General features: G+C 41.7%; 1 protein-coding gene across 1 annotated transcript in view; it reads left to right on the top strand.

Moving 5' to 3' along the window:
• Nucleotides 1-8,478, top strand: part of Rnf150 (ring finger protein 150) — a 253,750-nt gene extending 245,272 nt beyond the window's left edge. Inside the window, exon 7 of the mRNA XM_004868892.4 lies at nt 116-8,478. Coding sequence (XP_004868949.1) covers nt 116-234 — 119 coding nt within the window. The 3' untranslated portion in view covers nt 235-8,478. The remainder of the gene's footprint in view (nt 1-115) is intronic.
• The last annotated feature ends 7,240 nt before the right edge of the window (nt 8,479-15,718 follow it).

Raw genomic sequence — 15,718 nt, 5'->3', positions numbered from 1 at the left:
TCCCAATGATGAATGTAACTGTATTTTATACCTAAAATGTACCAATAACCTAATGGAAAAAAAAGCAGCATTCAAAGACATGATCTTCATTGTGACCTTTGCTTTCTCCTCCCAGGTGAACAGGAACCTGCCGTGAGCAGTGATTCTGACATCTCCTTGATTATGGCCATGGAAGTGGGGCTCTCAGATGTGGAACTTTCCACTGACCAAGACTGCGAAGAGGTGAAATCTTGAAATGGTGATGTGGAGGAGAGAGAGAGGAGCCAAGGGGACAGAGGGAGGAGTGCTCCAAGCCTTTCACAGGGCACGCGTGGGTCAGATCACCGGGGAACTCCAGGCACTGTGGTCCAGATGGTAATGAAAAGCAATATCCAAAGTCTCATTAATCAGGATGCAGTTCTCCCATCTCTGCAGCAGTCTGCCGCCTTGGAAGCTGAACGCTGGTTTCCCTTCCATGATCTTACACACATGTGTTTCACAAGCTTGTGGAACAGAGACTGAAAGAAAGCCTTTAGGGTTTCTTAATTTTATAATTTTTCCAGGTCTTACTGTTCTTGTTTTGGGGAAACTGACTTCTTTGTTTGCATTTCTTTTTAAAGACTGTATAATTTACATCTACTCCTCTTTTCCTCTGGGTCACTCCCACGCTTGGGTAGCGTTCTGTTTAGAGGCACTGGTTCCTATGATCAGTCTGTCTGACATCCCTGAGATTTGTGATTTGGGCTTCTCGGCATGAAGCGTGCATGGCTTTGAGAAGTGCCTCTGCACCTCAAAACAGTGTAAGACCAGCTTTCATTAAGAACCGAAATGCTTTTAAATTCATCTTGAAAAATTCCAAATTCCAGAGCACCTAACTCTGCTATCCTAAATCTGCTGAAGCCATGACTCATTATTTTAAGCTGCATCACACTGGCTTTGATTTGCCAGGCTATGTGCAGGGCCCACCACTACATGAGGAGGGAGCTCCGGGGAAGGACTTCAGCTCAGTTAGGTCTTGGGATCTGTGGGGGGTTTGTGGCTGAAATTCTGAACTCACAAGTCCCCGCCAAGGCAGGAACACCCATCTCCAGGAGCAGAGTCTGGGACAGCAAGCCTTGGAGACTTTAGAAAAGATGGAATCGTGTTTGAGCCCAGTGGTAAATACAGTGGAGGCTACAGCCGCACCTCGCTTTACCTTAGTTCCTACACCTTAAGTTATACCTCTCCAGACCATGAGGAAGGGTTCAGATGAATCCTTAGCAGGTTGCTTCTCAAGGCTTCCTGCTGAGTGTGTCCAGAAACGAAGAGAGGAATGAGACAGTTGATCAGTCACTTGAACGGAAAAATACAGCATGGGAATTTGCTGAATCGACTTTATCCGACTGAGAGGGGAAAATAGGGAAAAGAAGTATCCAGTGAATACTGAAATCCACCTGTGTTTTTAAACTGTTTATGTCTTTATTCTTGTTTTGATGATGATAGAAACGTGCTATTTTTCCAGGAGGTGATTTTTTAATACATTTAGACTCTCCAGATGCGGGGTTGCCTCGGGCAGGGACCTTGGGCAGAGACCTGTGTCTGACAGTCAGGTGGCTCACCGTAGCATCCCTAAGCGGTTGGCACAGACCATGCCACCACTTGGATTAACCATGAAAGAAAGCTTTTCTCTCGCTGAGCTGTATTTATGTGTTTGATGAGGGCTTTTCCGCCTCATTACACTAATACTCAAACGCGGAGTTTGGTTCCACTGTAAACCCTTGCCGCCTGCTGAAATGTGGCATGTGGGTCACGGAAGGACACTGGCTGCCCTTTTTTTGCCACCCAGAATGATTTCCTGGAATGAAATTCAGTCTCTAAGGATGAGAAGGCAGGCAGGGAGGAGGGGACCGAAGCTACAAACTCAGGAGGCCTCAGTTTCTCCATCTGTAAAGTGAAGGGTTTAGCATGACAATTCCCAGAGCTCCCTCAGACATTAGGCTCACAGATGACCGCTTTGTGAGCGGGATCCACTTTTGCAGATCGCAGCAGACATCATAGCTGGGGGAGGCAGAGCAAAGCCTTTGCGTGCGTCTTGGCACGCCTGCATTGCTGACAATGAAGGTATCCAAGTGATTCCAGCTTTAAGTCCAAGTAGGAGTTGGTTCGTTCTGCCTTGTTTCAAAGCTGCTGTTAAGAGTCTGCAGTCTCTGGATACCTTCAAAGCCTAGTTCTCGGTGTGGAATTCTCAGTCTCAAAAACGTTTATTTTTCTCAGTCAGCTTTAGCCTTTACCGCCTACTTCTCCTTTAGTCAGCTCTGCCCCCAACCAGATGTTGTTATTAAGCCTAATGGAATTAGGATAATTCAACAGCAAATGAAAAATGAATTGTGTTCCATACTCAAAGAGAGAAAATGTCCCTTGAATTGTACTGCCTTCTGTTTGAGGAAAGGTTTTCTGTTAATTTCCGTTCTATGGGATCTTATAGAAGAGGCTTGTCTGAGGCCTGTGGATCTGACCCCATGGAGGTCCCACTGCAAACCCCCTGAGCCTAGGAGATTTTTCCCTTACCAGAGGGTTTTGCTGTGGCCTTGGTAGTTAAAAAAAAATTTAATAGGAAAGTTTCCCTTTCAAAAGAAATGGAAAAAGCCCTTCTCTGTAGCCTTCCTGGCCACCTCCCCCCAAGAGGAGATTCTGTGTGACCTGGGGACCCATTGGTGCACACGTGAGTGTCCAAGGATGTGTAATCCAGGGTTGCACACTGTGTGTCCTTGCACAACATATATTGCAAGGGTCTAAGCCAACACTGTCCAGTAGAAATACAAGGCAAGTCATATATGTCATTTTAAATCTTCTAGCCACATTTTAAGATGTGAAAAGAAACAGGTAACAATTTTAATAATATATTTTATTTAAACTGAATACTCATTTCAGCATGTACTTGATGTAAAAGTGCTAATGAGATGCATTCCATTCTTTCTTTGTACAAGACTTTCGCACCCCCAGCACATCTCCTTTTGGATATGTGAGCACTAGGTAGACACAAGTCCAGTTGTTACCCATTAGGCAGCACAGGTCTAGAGCTCCGCCAGTCTTCTCCCAAGAACCCCTAGACCTTACAGAAGAAAAAGGCTGAGACTCTAATGACCACCAGAGAGAACCAGACACCACCCAAGTCCCCTAGTGAGAGGGCCAGAGATCCAATTCTTTCGTAATGAATAAAGACTCGAGCAGCCCTTTTTCAAATTTCTACTTGAACCTTCTAAACCACTGCTGTCCACTCTCATTGATTTCTCTGACTTGCTGTCTTTTCAAAAGTCACACAAACCATGCTGATCTGGTGCTGAAACAAAATTCTGCTGACTTCTGTGACAAGCCCTTAGACTGACCTGTGGCACTGCAGGAGCCAGAGAGAGTTCTAGACCAAAGTCATCCGACTTTACCTCAAGCCCTGGTTCTTAAGGCTGGCAGGCCCCTAACCCCATAACTCCAGCTAGAACTCAAGAATTTGGGAAGAAAGACTAAGAAATATTGATGCCAAATACAAGATTCTTGTGTGGTCTTAATAGCCTTTGGGGCTTGTTGAGTGTCAGCCTCCAGCTGGTGAATTACAACCACCTCCAACAGCCAGCATTCTGCTCCCCATCAGCATTGCCTGTCACCCCATGCTGTGGGGAAGAAAAATCATTTGCATTCACTCAGAACACTTTAGGGTCACCTTTAGGAATTGCTGCCTCCTGTGTGGCTAGTCCATTGGAAGAGCTGAGCGCTGATTACTGATAAGTACAGTATTTGAGTATTGATTATTCTCCAGGATTTGGGCACCCCTACAAGGTCAACTGTGCTCATCCAGACAAGGGTGAAGGTAGAGGGTCTAGAGAAGCTAGAACTGTCAAAGTAGCAAAGGCATCTATTTCAACATCTTACGCTCATTCATGCTTATGACTACAGAAGAAGGTCTTTGTCCTTTTTTTTTTAATTTTCATTTTTTAGTTTGCTATTTTCTTTTGTTAGCATTTCTTCATGTGGTGAAGCATCTGTAAATAGTCTCAGGTCTGGGCGTTGTCATAGCAGCAGTCAAATGCCCCCTGGCATTTGCTTCAGTTGCTTGCCTGACATCCCTATGGGGACCACACCTTCAAATCCCAATGATGACAGATAATCCAACACAGTTCTTTGTGAGTTTTAACTTGGGGAGAAAATTCTTAGAGCATGAGAATTTAGTACTATTTCATTGTCCACTGAATATATCTCTGTGACCAAACAGAAAGAAATCTCACTGAATTAAAACTCTTTCAGAAAGGCTGGGATGCAGGCCAGGTGTGGTGGCATATGCCTTTTATCTCAGCACTCAGGCAGCTGAGACAGGAGGACTGACATGAGTTCAAGGCCAGCCTGGGCTACATAGTGAGTTCAAGGTCAACCTAAACCATATAGTGAGATCTTGTCTCAAAAAAAGAAAAGAAAAGAAAAATATCTGGGATATGGAGTCACTCACTTCCTATATGGATCAAGGGCCCAGTCCTCTGGCACTAGGACTGCTGAGGCAATTTCCAATAGTATTTTTATATTCTTTTACTTGGATCCCTTTCCCAATTTCTGTCCCTTTGTCTTTGACTATCTCTCTCTATACACACACACACACACACACACTTTTCCCATCTTCCTTTCCTCGTTTTGTATTTTTTTTTCCTTTGCTTGCAAGAACCTCTCCAATAACCTTCAGCACAACAAAAGTGGTGGTTCTGTAACTATAGTTATCCTTATCATGCTTACTACTGTTACTGATATTGTTCTTTTTATTATGTGATAATATCTATACTTTTACTTTTGATGCATAAAGGCAAATTAAGTTCTTTCCTAAGCCAGTCACCTTCATTTTTACTTCTTTTCTTCTAGGTATTGAGAATTAAACTAAGGGCCTTCACACTGAGTCATATCTCTCTTTTGAGGCGGGGCAATATCTAGCTAAATCATTAAATTGCCCAGATTAGGCTCAAACTAGCAATTCTGCCTCAGCCTTCCAGAGTGCTAGGATTACAAGCGTGCACCACCACACCTAGTTTCATTTTTGCTTCCTTTTTCACTGGTTTTAAGCCACCCTATAGCTATTGCCTTTTTTTTTTTTTAGGCTTCATTGCCAGAAGTTTCCTAAGCAAAAAATGGCAAGGTCACAATCCCAAAATGCTGTCTGGATCTTATCTTCCACTGCCAGCACTTGTGCCCACCCAGGTTCTCCAAGTGTCCCCAGGGTCAGGATTTGTACATCCTGTGTCTGGTGGCACTCATCCTGCTGAACATCTCAGCCAGCACAAAGCTTGCTCCTCGTAACAGAGCTGGGAGCCACTTAAAACCAACAAAGAGGGGCCAAGGGACTGTCTTGTAAATGTGGGAGCTGAGGTTCCTTGTGCAGTGCCTTCGTGCTATGGGGGACTGAGGAGACCAGTTGGTGATGCTGTATCAAAGGGGAAGGGGCCGAAGCCCTGCAGGAAGTCGGGACAGAGGCTGCAGGACTCCCAGTCAGGGAGCTGGGTGAAGCAGGGCTCAAACTCTCCATGCTAAACACATAGATAGGCTCCCTGAAGAAGTGCCCATTCCCCAGGTTTAGAACTGATAGGCATTGGGGGGCAGGTTGTTTAAGGAATTAAATGTTATAACACTAATGACTGCAAAAGAGATCTGAGTAGCCTGCAGAGGTAACTTCATTCTGAGAAGCAGGTATGAATTTCTCATTATCATGTAGCTCTTACCCTGCTTTGCTCCATACCTCCCAACCCCAGGCTTTTTGTATTAGAACAGCAGCATTTAAAGACTCATAGATTAATAGGAACATTCTTCTGTTTGGAGCCTTTTGATGGCACTAATTATCCTAGAACTAATGAAATGAACCCAGACACTAGATACGTCCTTAGTTACTGAGCCCTTTAAATGTAGAGCCTTCTTGTTCTACAAAAGCCTATTTAAGGTCAGTCAGGATTCTTTCCCTGTCTCATGTGCTTCGTAATCCAGTAGCTTTTTAAGGAGCCTCAGTGATCAAAGATCTTCTAATCCTGTGCTACTATTGGTGTTTGCACTTACTACAGAGCCATTTGCTTTATAGCCACCTGCTACATATTTATTGATGACAACGTTAAGACAAGAATATATGTCTCTTAAGAGGCCTGTGGGTCTGAATAGAGGGAGAGAAACTTCATGCAGAAGAGAGCTCAACTTGAGTTACACCAAGTCATTACTCAGTGACTATATGGCCCTGGGGAAGCAGGGGATATGTAAGGACCATGTGTGCTGTATAAACCAAAGATTGATCACCATCCAAATGGACACATGTTTCTTCCATTGCCCAGCTGAATTTTCTCCTGATGTTCTCACAAAAACGTGAACATGGGTCTCATGGTTGAATGAAACCATAGGGGGTTTTCTTTTGAAGGCTGTTGATTGACCTTACTAAATCCAGAAATCCCAAATAAACGAACTGTGGCCTTTGTACCACACTATCTTTAAAGTCTAGTAGTTAGTCCCCTTTACCTTCAAAACTTTCAGACAAGTCCAGTGCTTTGTTGAACTCAGAATTTTGTTCTCTTTGAGAATGTGAAGATTTTAAATAGCCAAAGAATTTTCATGTATAAGAGCTAGCTCATTATACTGCATCCTGCTTTTTGAAGAAAATACCAAACTGTTGCCTGTACTGATAGCAGAGCAGTTAAACAATGACCACTAACACGTGGACTTAGCAGTCTGAATTTGCGTTGGCCTCTGTGGTGGTTTGGTAGAAAGTTATTGCATGGTGAACAGCACCCTCTGCTGGAATAATAACATTCTTCCTTCAGCAAATCAATTTTTGACTTGAGTCATCACTTCTTCAACTCATTATTTGCCTTTTATCCTACCATTTCCTGAATAGTTGAGAATTTGGTCTACAGTTATCCAAAGAGGGAAGAATGTCACAAACTCTGAAAAGATGAAGGAGACCTCACAAAAGTGCTTCAGCCCTTTCTTCTTGCAAAATGTTGACATGCACAGTTTGCAAAGATTTCTCGGGCTGAAATATATGTTCTGAGTTGTAAGCGGAGGTCAGCTTCATGTGTAACTTCTCTCAACTTTCTTCTTGTGAAATCGTAAAGGAAGATCAATAAAAGGACTTCTTTCATATGAATGTAAATGGCGTGCAATGCTGATGTGTTTTATACATGTACATAATAAATATATTTACTTCTGCTTTCACATTAGTAATCTGAAATAGTTGTACCATTTTATAATTAGAAAGAGACAGCGGTGGGAGGGGTTGGAAGGGGCTGTTATTTTTATAGTGGAATGTCCCTTATATTTAGAAAATTTGAAGTAATTTTGTATTTGTGAAAAGTTACATTCCATCCATTTCCTTAAAAAAAAAAAAAAAAAAAAAGGTATTGTTCTTTAAAATGTTCATGAGCTTGGAGGAAAAATTATTCTAGTTGCCAGGGGAGTCTCCCAACCAGTACATAGGTGACACCAGTTTTATAGACTGCAGGCCACAACCAGAAATTCCCAGTTTTTAAAAATGTGAAAAATAAACCCCACTTATATGAGCCCCTTTTTTTACACCACAGCATTATTTCCCACTGGGAAAAAACAAAGGTCTGCTCAGAATGAATTTACAGTTATAAAATTAGCAGTGATGACATTGCAAATCAACCTCCAGACCTCCCTGGTAATCAGAGGAAAATCCAGTGGCTTCATTTTGTTTTCCTAACATGAATTACATGCTGTTATTATGAAATGAATGATGTCACAGGTGGTATTTTACTTAGCTTCCCCCACAGACTTTCTGGCCAGCCTGCAGGTCATAAATATGATGGCCCCATCTCAGCCTTGCCGGTCACGTCACAGCACTTGGCTCCAATTCATTTGCCATCTGAACCCCCAAGTCACAAAAAAGTTGCTTCCAATGATATTTGCATGGGGAGTTTAGAATTTGGACTTTGGATAGCTCTTGATCGTCGCAATACTGTAGTAGTGATTACCCAGCCATTCTACTCACACATCATTTTCTGTACAAAGTCACGTGCACATTTAAAGAATTAGTTAAGGCAGTACAGTTGTCTGGGGTTTTTTTCCTGTGTAAGTCTTTTTCCTTCTCCATCTCAGGCACCAACCCTAGTCCTTTCAAAGCACTTTATAGCTCTTAAAATACAAAGAAATTTGAAAACACAACCTGTCTTTAAAAGAAATTGTCTTCTATTAGGAGACACAGACATTTTACTTCATTCTGTTTTCTATGTGCCTGGAGAGCATAAACTGTTTTTGTTTCATGCTGGGCTAGCCATGAAATGTTAAGGATGATAGTTGGAAACGTTCGATCATACAACGTGACTATTTTTGTTACATAGAAGACTATCATGTAAATAGTGCAATTGTGTTCTTATGTACTGGTTTAAAAAATATATTGCAACTATAAAGATTTTAACAGAAGGATTGTGAATTCCAGGAAATTTCATTGCAAAATTTTGTTTGGTTTTGTTTTGTAATAAAAAGGAGCCAAATGCTTGTGTTTCTGTCATCCATGTCCCCTAACCCTGTCACCTGTTCTTGACTTCCAAAGTGGCAGTATGTACAGATTTCAAAATATCAGTGTTTGCTGATAAATTATGATTATGATTATGCCTTGTTTTGCTCAGATAAGTCAACTGCCAGGCACCAGACCCCAGCTTAGCTCTGCCATTCTACATGAATTGATTAAAGCGATTATGAACAAGAATGGCTGCTAAATTAGGTTCTGTCTCAGGCAGGTTTATGCAAGTAAACAGGGCTATACCATGAGCCCCACCAGGTGGGCTGGAGTGGCCAAGTCCTTTTTTATATCTACTTGTACATTTCTAAAGATTTTTTTATTATTATTTTTACAGTGCTGGGAATGAACCCAGGGCCTCACCCATGCTAGCCAAATGCTCTACCACTGAGCTACCCCCCACCAGCATTTCTAAAGAATATTAAACAAGTTCTTTAGAATTAGCAAGGGATTCTTGCAGGAAATTTAAAAAACATGGGGATGCCAGCCTGAGAATATGCACCAGGGAAGATGAAAAAGTTGAGGGGTGTCCCTTTCATTGGGAACCCCCACTGGAAATTGAGAGGCTCCCCACATGGCTTCGATCCCTGTGCCTGGCACACCCAAGACCACTGACATACCCCTAGAGCAGACAGCGTTAGACAGTAAGTACTGGCCAGCCTGTGGCTAGACACTTCCACCTACCAAGCTCCACTCCAGGAGCTGTGGATCCCAAAGGCCCAGTAGAAAAAACTTACACACTTAAGGGCTGTGGGTTCAGAAAGCACAACTGCCCTAGGACCTTTGCTCTGGCCCAGTCTAGGCTTAATTTGTCGGTAGGAAGGGAGATCTAAAGAGATATTAGGACTGCAGTGATTGTGCCACGTTGGAAGTTACTTTGAACTTTGCTCATCATTGCCCAGACACATTGTCAGCAGTAGGGCCAATGCCCGAGTGTATGAAGCTAGACACCATCATTCCTGACTCCAACTCCATAGTCTTTGCAATAGCCCAGAGGTTCCTGTGGGACAGAACTGGGATAAGTTTGAAAGTACAGCACAGAGTCCCAAGGTCACCTAAGTTGAGGTAAGGCTGTGCACAGCACGTTAGCTGTTAAACAGTTGGGAGAAGATCTTCATAGAGTCTCCAATTTAACTTTGCATAACAGCTTTCCCCCATAGCAGATGGACAATAGAAGCCTGTTTTTCAAGTGTTTAAATTTTTCAGCACTGCACTGGACAAGACCAGTTATGTGGAACGTGTTGGTGTTCAAACTGGAGAAAACCTGTTGCTCCTGCCCACTTCTCAGACCCTTCTCTCTCCCTGCTCCCAGTCCACTAGGGAAAGTCAACAGGGACACAGTTTGCACTATCAGCCTGAGGCCTGCTTCACCGGGAATGAGAATGTCCAGGGGACAGTCACTGCTGCCAGGGCACACATGTGCCAGGGGTCCCTGGGCAACAATGTGCCATACTACCTTGCTCTTCCCAGGGAAACGGAGACCCTGCCCCACATGGAAACTGCACTTTGTGACTTTTGTTTGGAGAAAAACAAATGGAATGGAAAGTTTAAGGCTCCCCAGAGCTTTGTCGTGAGCCATCCAGGCCAGCTTTGACGTGTGACTCTTATTCCATTAATCCCCAGGTTTTGTGGGAAATGAATGAACTAAGCTACTCTCCAAAGGCACAAAAGTGTGTGTAGTTATTTTCTAAGTCTCATATTTCTCTGAAACCTATGCTAGTGTCCTCATTTTCTTGCCTTCGTTGAGTAATCCACTGCACTAGATTGAGGGAAGGTGCAGGGAGGAAATGGGGTAAGGGAGAATATGAGTTCTCTTTGCTCTAATGGCAGTTACTTCCATAGAACAGGGCCAATTGATGAGAAATTCAGGCGACTGAGAGGCTTCGTGTTTATGAGTGCTTTTAAAACAACAGTCCCATCATTGTGAGTGATCCAACCATAGAAATTCTTTCACCTCTTACTTGGTCATATATTCTGGTGTAGTGTCTCTCTCAAGACTCGCAGTGATTCTTCTTTCTTGGCTATGACAAGAATAAGGGGCAGTAACCTTCCCATCATGCCATCAAAGACCAGGGTCCCTCTGCACACCATGATTATCTTTCCCCTCCTGGTTTCCATCACAGCACAACCAAGATGCCAAGCAAAGTCTTCTACCAGTAGGACCCTGTGTTTGTTGGCACACAGAGAGGTAAAAATTACCTCCCAATCTCTTCTATTGTGGAAGACATCCCCACCCTCTCCCTGTGGAAACATCCAGAAGGTCTGATCATCATCAGGACCTCAACCCCAGCACCCCCTCTGTGCCTCCTTCAAACATTCCTGCCTTTTTTCTTCTTAAGGATCATATATTAAATAGTCAAAGGGGAGACCAGAGCCAGCTTCCATTGGCGGCCAGCTGCACTTGGTTGCTATGAGAGCTGTATACACAACACAGCTGTCACTGATATTACAGATCCAACAGGAGCCCAGGACCTCAAATAATAATAATTCAAGACTTAGAAATGGTATCCATATCTATAAATAAATGTGCAAGCAGAGCGGTGAATTATAGAATGGAAGAACATAATAGAGTTAGTCCTGAGAATAAGATTACCTCAGTCTAGGCCAGAACCTGATGTTTTTACACCAGCAAAATTCTCAATAAGTCTAAGTCCAGGAGACTTTTCCCTGGGATTGAATTATAACACCCAGATCTGAACATATCTAATGCACAGGGCTTCATTTATGATAAGAGAATTTAAAGGTAGCTCATTTGTCTCTTATCAGTTTCTCTCTGCCAGTTTTTAATTCCCTCTGTTTGAAACAAGGTGAAGGAGAAAAGGGAGGACGTTTATTAGGAAAAGGAGCGGGGCTAACACTGGATTTCCTGACCCCGTTGCCAGAGTTCTTTGGGCAATGCCATGCTACTTCCTTAAATAGGCAGACATTTGTCTGCTCAAAAATACCAAGAAAGGAAAGCAAGAAAAACTGAAAGCTGCCATTTGTTATATTGATAAGATTATTGTATAGTCCTGAAACACTTCCTGAACAGAAACAATTCTAATTTAGAAAAACAGGGTGGATGTAATCATAGTACATAAGCAAGGACACATACAAAGGTACACACACACACCCTACCCATAAGGTGAGTCCCCGCGAATGCTAATTTTAACTATGCAAGAAAACTCACTGCCTTAAGATCCCCATTGTGTTGTTACCCTCTAGACTCCACCTTCAAAATATAACTAGTCTTATACTTTTCAAACTGGCTCACAGTCCTCCCTTCTTATAGCTCCTGACATGGCAGGAAGTTGAGAGGGAGGACTTTTCTTTTCAATTACGGAGCGTGCGACCCCCAAACTACAAAGCGGCTAAAAATAGAGGACAAGATATTTAAAACCTTTCTATCTAGGAGGGACCCAACATGGCTGACAAGAGGAGTCGCTGCAGTGGAGAAACCAGGAAGTATGCGCTGAGAAGGAAGGTGTGTGGACAGTGGGAGAGGGACTTTCATGGTGAAACAGAAAATCAACAAGGAAAGCTGATACACAGATCAAGTCAAACAACAGGACAATGTGAAAAAGGAACTGGCACAGCAGTGACAGCTCAGCCTGCCCCTGCTTCCAGCTCCACTGGGGAACCGCCATCTTAGATAGTGAGGGGAAAAATCTGAGGGAAAGTCCAGTGCTGCAGAGACCAGATACCTGGGACAGAGTCTGTGTCCACCAGCCTCACACACAGCCCGCCCCCCCCGCCCCCCCCGCCCAGACTCTGGGGAAGGCAGAATTCCTGTGTTCTCTGCTGCAGCACAGACTGTAGACTATGGGGACCCCGCCCCCCGCCCCCAGAGAGAGGCTATGCAGGCAGAGGGCATCCTCGCTGAGTGGGAGCAGCCCACGAACCTGCCAGAGGTCGATACAGCCAGCCTGTTCCCTGGAGCACACAGACAGTGAGGACCTGGTTACATGCTAGCCACTGCGGTGGCCCAGGCTTCCTGGCAAAGTGGTTACATGTGAATTACATTAATTCTCTTGTTGGAGTGTTTAAACTGAGTTCCCATCAGATATCTTCTGAGTTTTAGACTTTGTGCTGTGTTGTTTTGTTTGGTTGTCGTTTGTATGTGGAAAGGGTTGCTTGTTTACTTGGTTTTGCTTATTTTTCTTCTATTTCTTTTTGAATTAGTTGGTTTATAGGTTCTCTCTCTCTTCTCATCTTCCTGTCTAGTTTCTTCATCTCAAATTCCACAGCAATTCTATTTAATTCTTTTTCAGAAAGAAAATTAACAGCACATTAACTCCTTTCTAATTTGCCATATATTTTGCATTGTCTCTCTCACTCCTGCTTTCTCCTGTATCCACCCCACAATCCTCTACATTACTTTGACTGTTCAGTATCTTACCTAGCCCCCCCCCACTCCTACACTTTTTTTTTTTTTTTGCCTTTTCCTCTATTGCTATTTTTAAAATATTTTTATTTTATTCTTTTTGGTGGGGTTTAGAGTCCAGTTACCCATTTTCTTGTCCCTCTCTTGTTTTATTTGTTTGATTACAGCCTGTCTTCTCCATGTCTCTGTGTGACTGCCTCTCTCTCCCCTCTCTCTTTTTCAATTAGTTTCCTTATTATCTTATCTGTTCTTCTCTAGTTTAATCTTTACTCCTTATTATTTATCCTTTTCTTTGATGGTTTTCTCTGTCACTGTTATCTAATACTATTAATTTTCTTTTATTCCTTAATAGAATCACCCATATCAATTTATTACCTTCTTCCCTTCTTCCATTGTTTGATTTTTTCAAAGTCTATTTTTTTCACATCCCCATGCCTATACTAGTATACTCATTTACTCCTATGAATCTATAGATCATTAACAATCTTACTGCACTACTCAACACTGTTCTATTGTGAATGGAGATAAAACTGATCTATTGAGTAATTACTGTATATAAATATCTGGTTTGTCTTAGTTTGAACTATGGCTGTAGATCTCATTCCTATGGTTAAAGGTGGTACAGTTTTAGTTATTATAATCTATTATTATCCAGTCTGATTTTACTACTTTAGCTAAGGTGACAATTGTTGCCATCAATTGATCTTCTCTGTATGCCAATATCTAGATTGTCTGAGGATCAACAACAATAATATAATCCATTACCAAAGAACTGAGTACTAGGCCAAACAGATGATAATCTCCCCCCTTCCTAATAAATGGAGGTGATAGGGCCAGATACAAAGGCCAATCACTAGCTATGCCTCAAGGACATCTCTGAAAAGTAGTCATTGTCTCAAGATTTCTTGATACTAGCAGTAAAGCTACCACCATAAGCAATTTTCAAGACTCAATACAGAAATAAATGAAAATATTGAAAATGAGAGAATATGGAAACAAAATGACCCCAAAAGCTCAAAACTCCCACAAAGCAAATCCAAGGGGCATTGTGGGTGGGGAGGAATCAAAAGCCACATGGCCAAAGTATCTGAAATGGTAGCAGTAAAAGTAACAAAATAGATGAATAAGATGCTTGGCAAATTCAAAATAGAGATGACTGCAGAGATAATTGAAGAGATGATGACCATAACTAAACAAATGATTATTAAGTCCAAAGAAGATACTGATTTTTAAAAATAGAGGAGCTAAAAACACACATGCAAACCATCAATGTCCAACATAGAAAAGAACTGGAGTCCATAAAACAGTCTCAAACAGAAATCCAAAAGATTAAAAACATTGAAAGATTGAAAGATTGAAAGAACATATGGCAGAAATGACCAATGTGAGGACAGAATATCAGACCTGGAGGACAAGCCTGTGGTTGATGATCACCTATTGAGAGATACCTTAAAAATAGCAAGGGACCATGACAAATCCATCCAGCAGCTGCTAGATAACACAAAGAAGACTAATTTGAGATTAATTGGAACCATGAAAAAAAATCAGAAGATACCACAAAGGTCATTAAAGAAAACCTGTAATAGCAGAAAACATTCCAAGCATGGAAAAAATAATTCAACAAAGATAGATGAGACATATAGAACCCCAAAAGGCCATGTTCATAAAAGAAGTACACTCACACATATAATAGCCAGGATTCCGGAAATTCAACACATGAATAGAATCTTAATAGGTGTTCAAGAAAATAAACAAATCACATATAAATGGAAACCCATCAGAATTATAGCAGAATTCTTAACACAAGCCCTAGAGTCAAGGAGAGCTTGGAGAAAAGTGTTTGAAGCCCTAAAACAACTTCCAACCCAGACTGATGCAGCCTGAAAAATCATTTTTCAAAATTAATGAAGAACTAAGATACTCTCATGGTACAGAGCTCCTAAAGAAATTTATGAATACAAAACCAGCACTGCAAAAATTTTTCAAGGATATCCTAAAAAGAGAAAATAAAGATAACAATGTCAAAAAGGCCAAAGGAATGAATTCACCAAGCAAGGTGAGCAATTAAATGAAAGAGAAAGAAAGGGAATGAACAGTAGAAAATACAATGACAAGGATAAGTCAGTACCTAACAGTTATCATCATCAATGTAAATGGTCTCAACTCACTACTCAAAAGACACAGATTAGCAGACTGGAAAAAGAAACAAGATCCAACAATACACTGCATAGAAATAGATTTAACCTAAAAAAAGAAATTCATAGATTGAAAGTCAAAAAGGTTGCAAAACTGGGCTGGGGATTTAGCTCAGTGGTTTAGCTGCCTGCTGTATAAGTGTAAGGACCCGAGTTCCATCCCCCGTACCAAAAAACAAGGATGCAAATTAATTACTCCATTGCAACAGAAACTTGGAAAAAAGCAGAAGGAGCTATTGTAATTGCAGACAAAGTGGATTTCAAGGCATGACTGCATAGAAGAAATAAAGAAGGACACTACCTACTAGTTAAGGAAATGATTCAAGAGGAAGAGATATCATACCAAACATCACCAAACATAACTTCATAAAACAAACACTAATAGACATGAAAAATCAGATAAATACCAATATAATTATAATGGATAACCTCAATACCCTGTCACAAACAGATCAACCAGACAAAAAAAAATCAAAGAAATATCAGAGTTGAACCAAATTTTGAACAAATGGATTTAATAGATATCTATAGATTGTTTCACTCAACAATAGAATACATATTCTTCTCTGCAGCACATGGGACTTTCTCCAAAACTGACCTCATACTACCCAGAAGAACATGCTTAAGAAAATGCAAAGGAATTGAAATTATTCCATGCTT

This window comes from Heterocephalus glaber, unplaced genomic scaffold (assembly GCF_053883595.1).
Source record: "Heterocephalus glaber isolate CG9 unplaced genomic scaffold, H.glaber_assembly_v1.0 deba00001587, whole genome shotgun sequence".
NCBI classification, from domain to species: Eukaryota; Metazoa; Chordata; class Mammalia; order Rodentia; family Bathyergidae; genus Heterocephalus; species Heterocephalus glaber.
The sequence above is the reverse complement of the archived record's forward strand: the minus strand, read 5'-3'. Positions and strand labels throughout refer to the sequence as shown.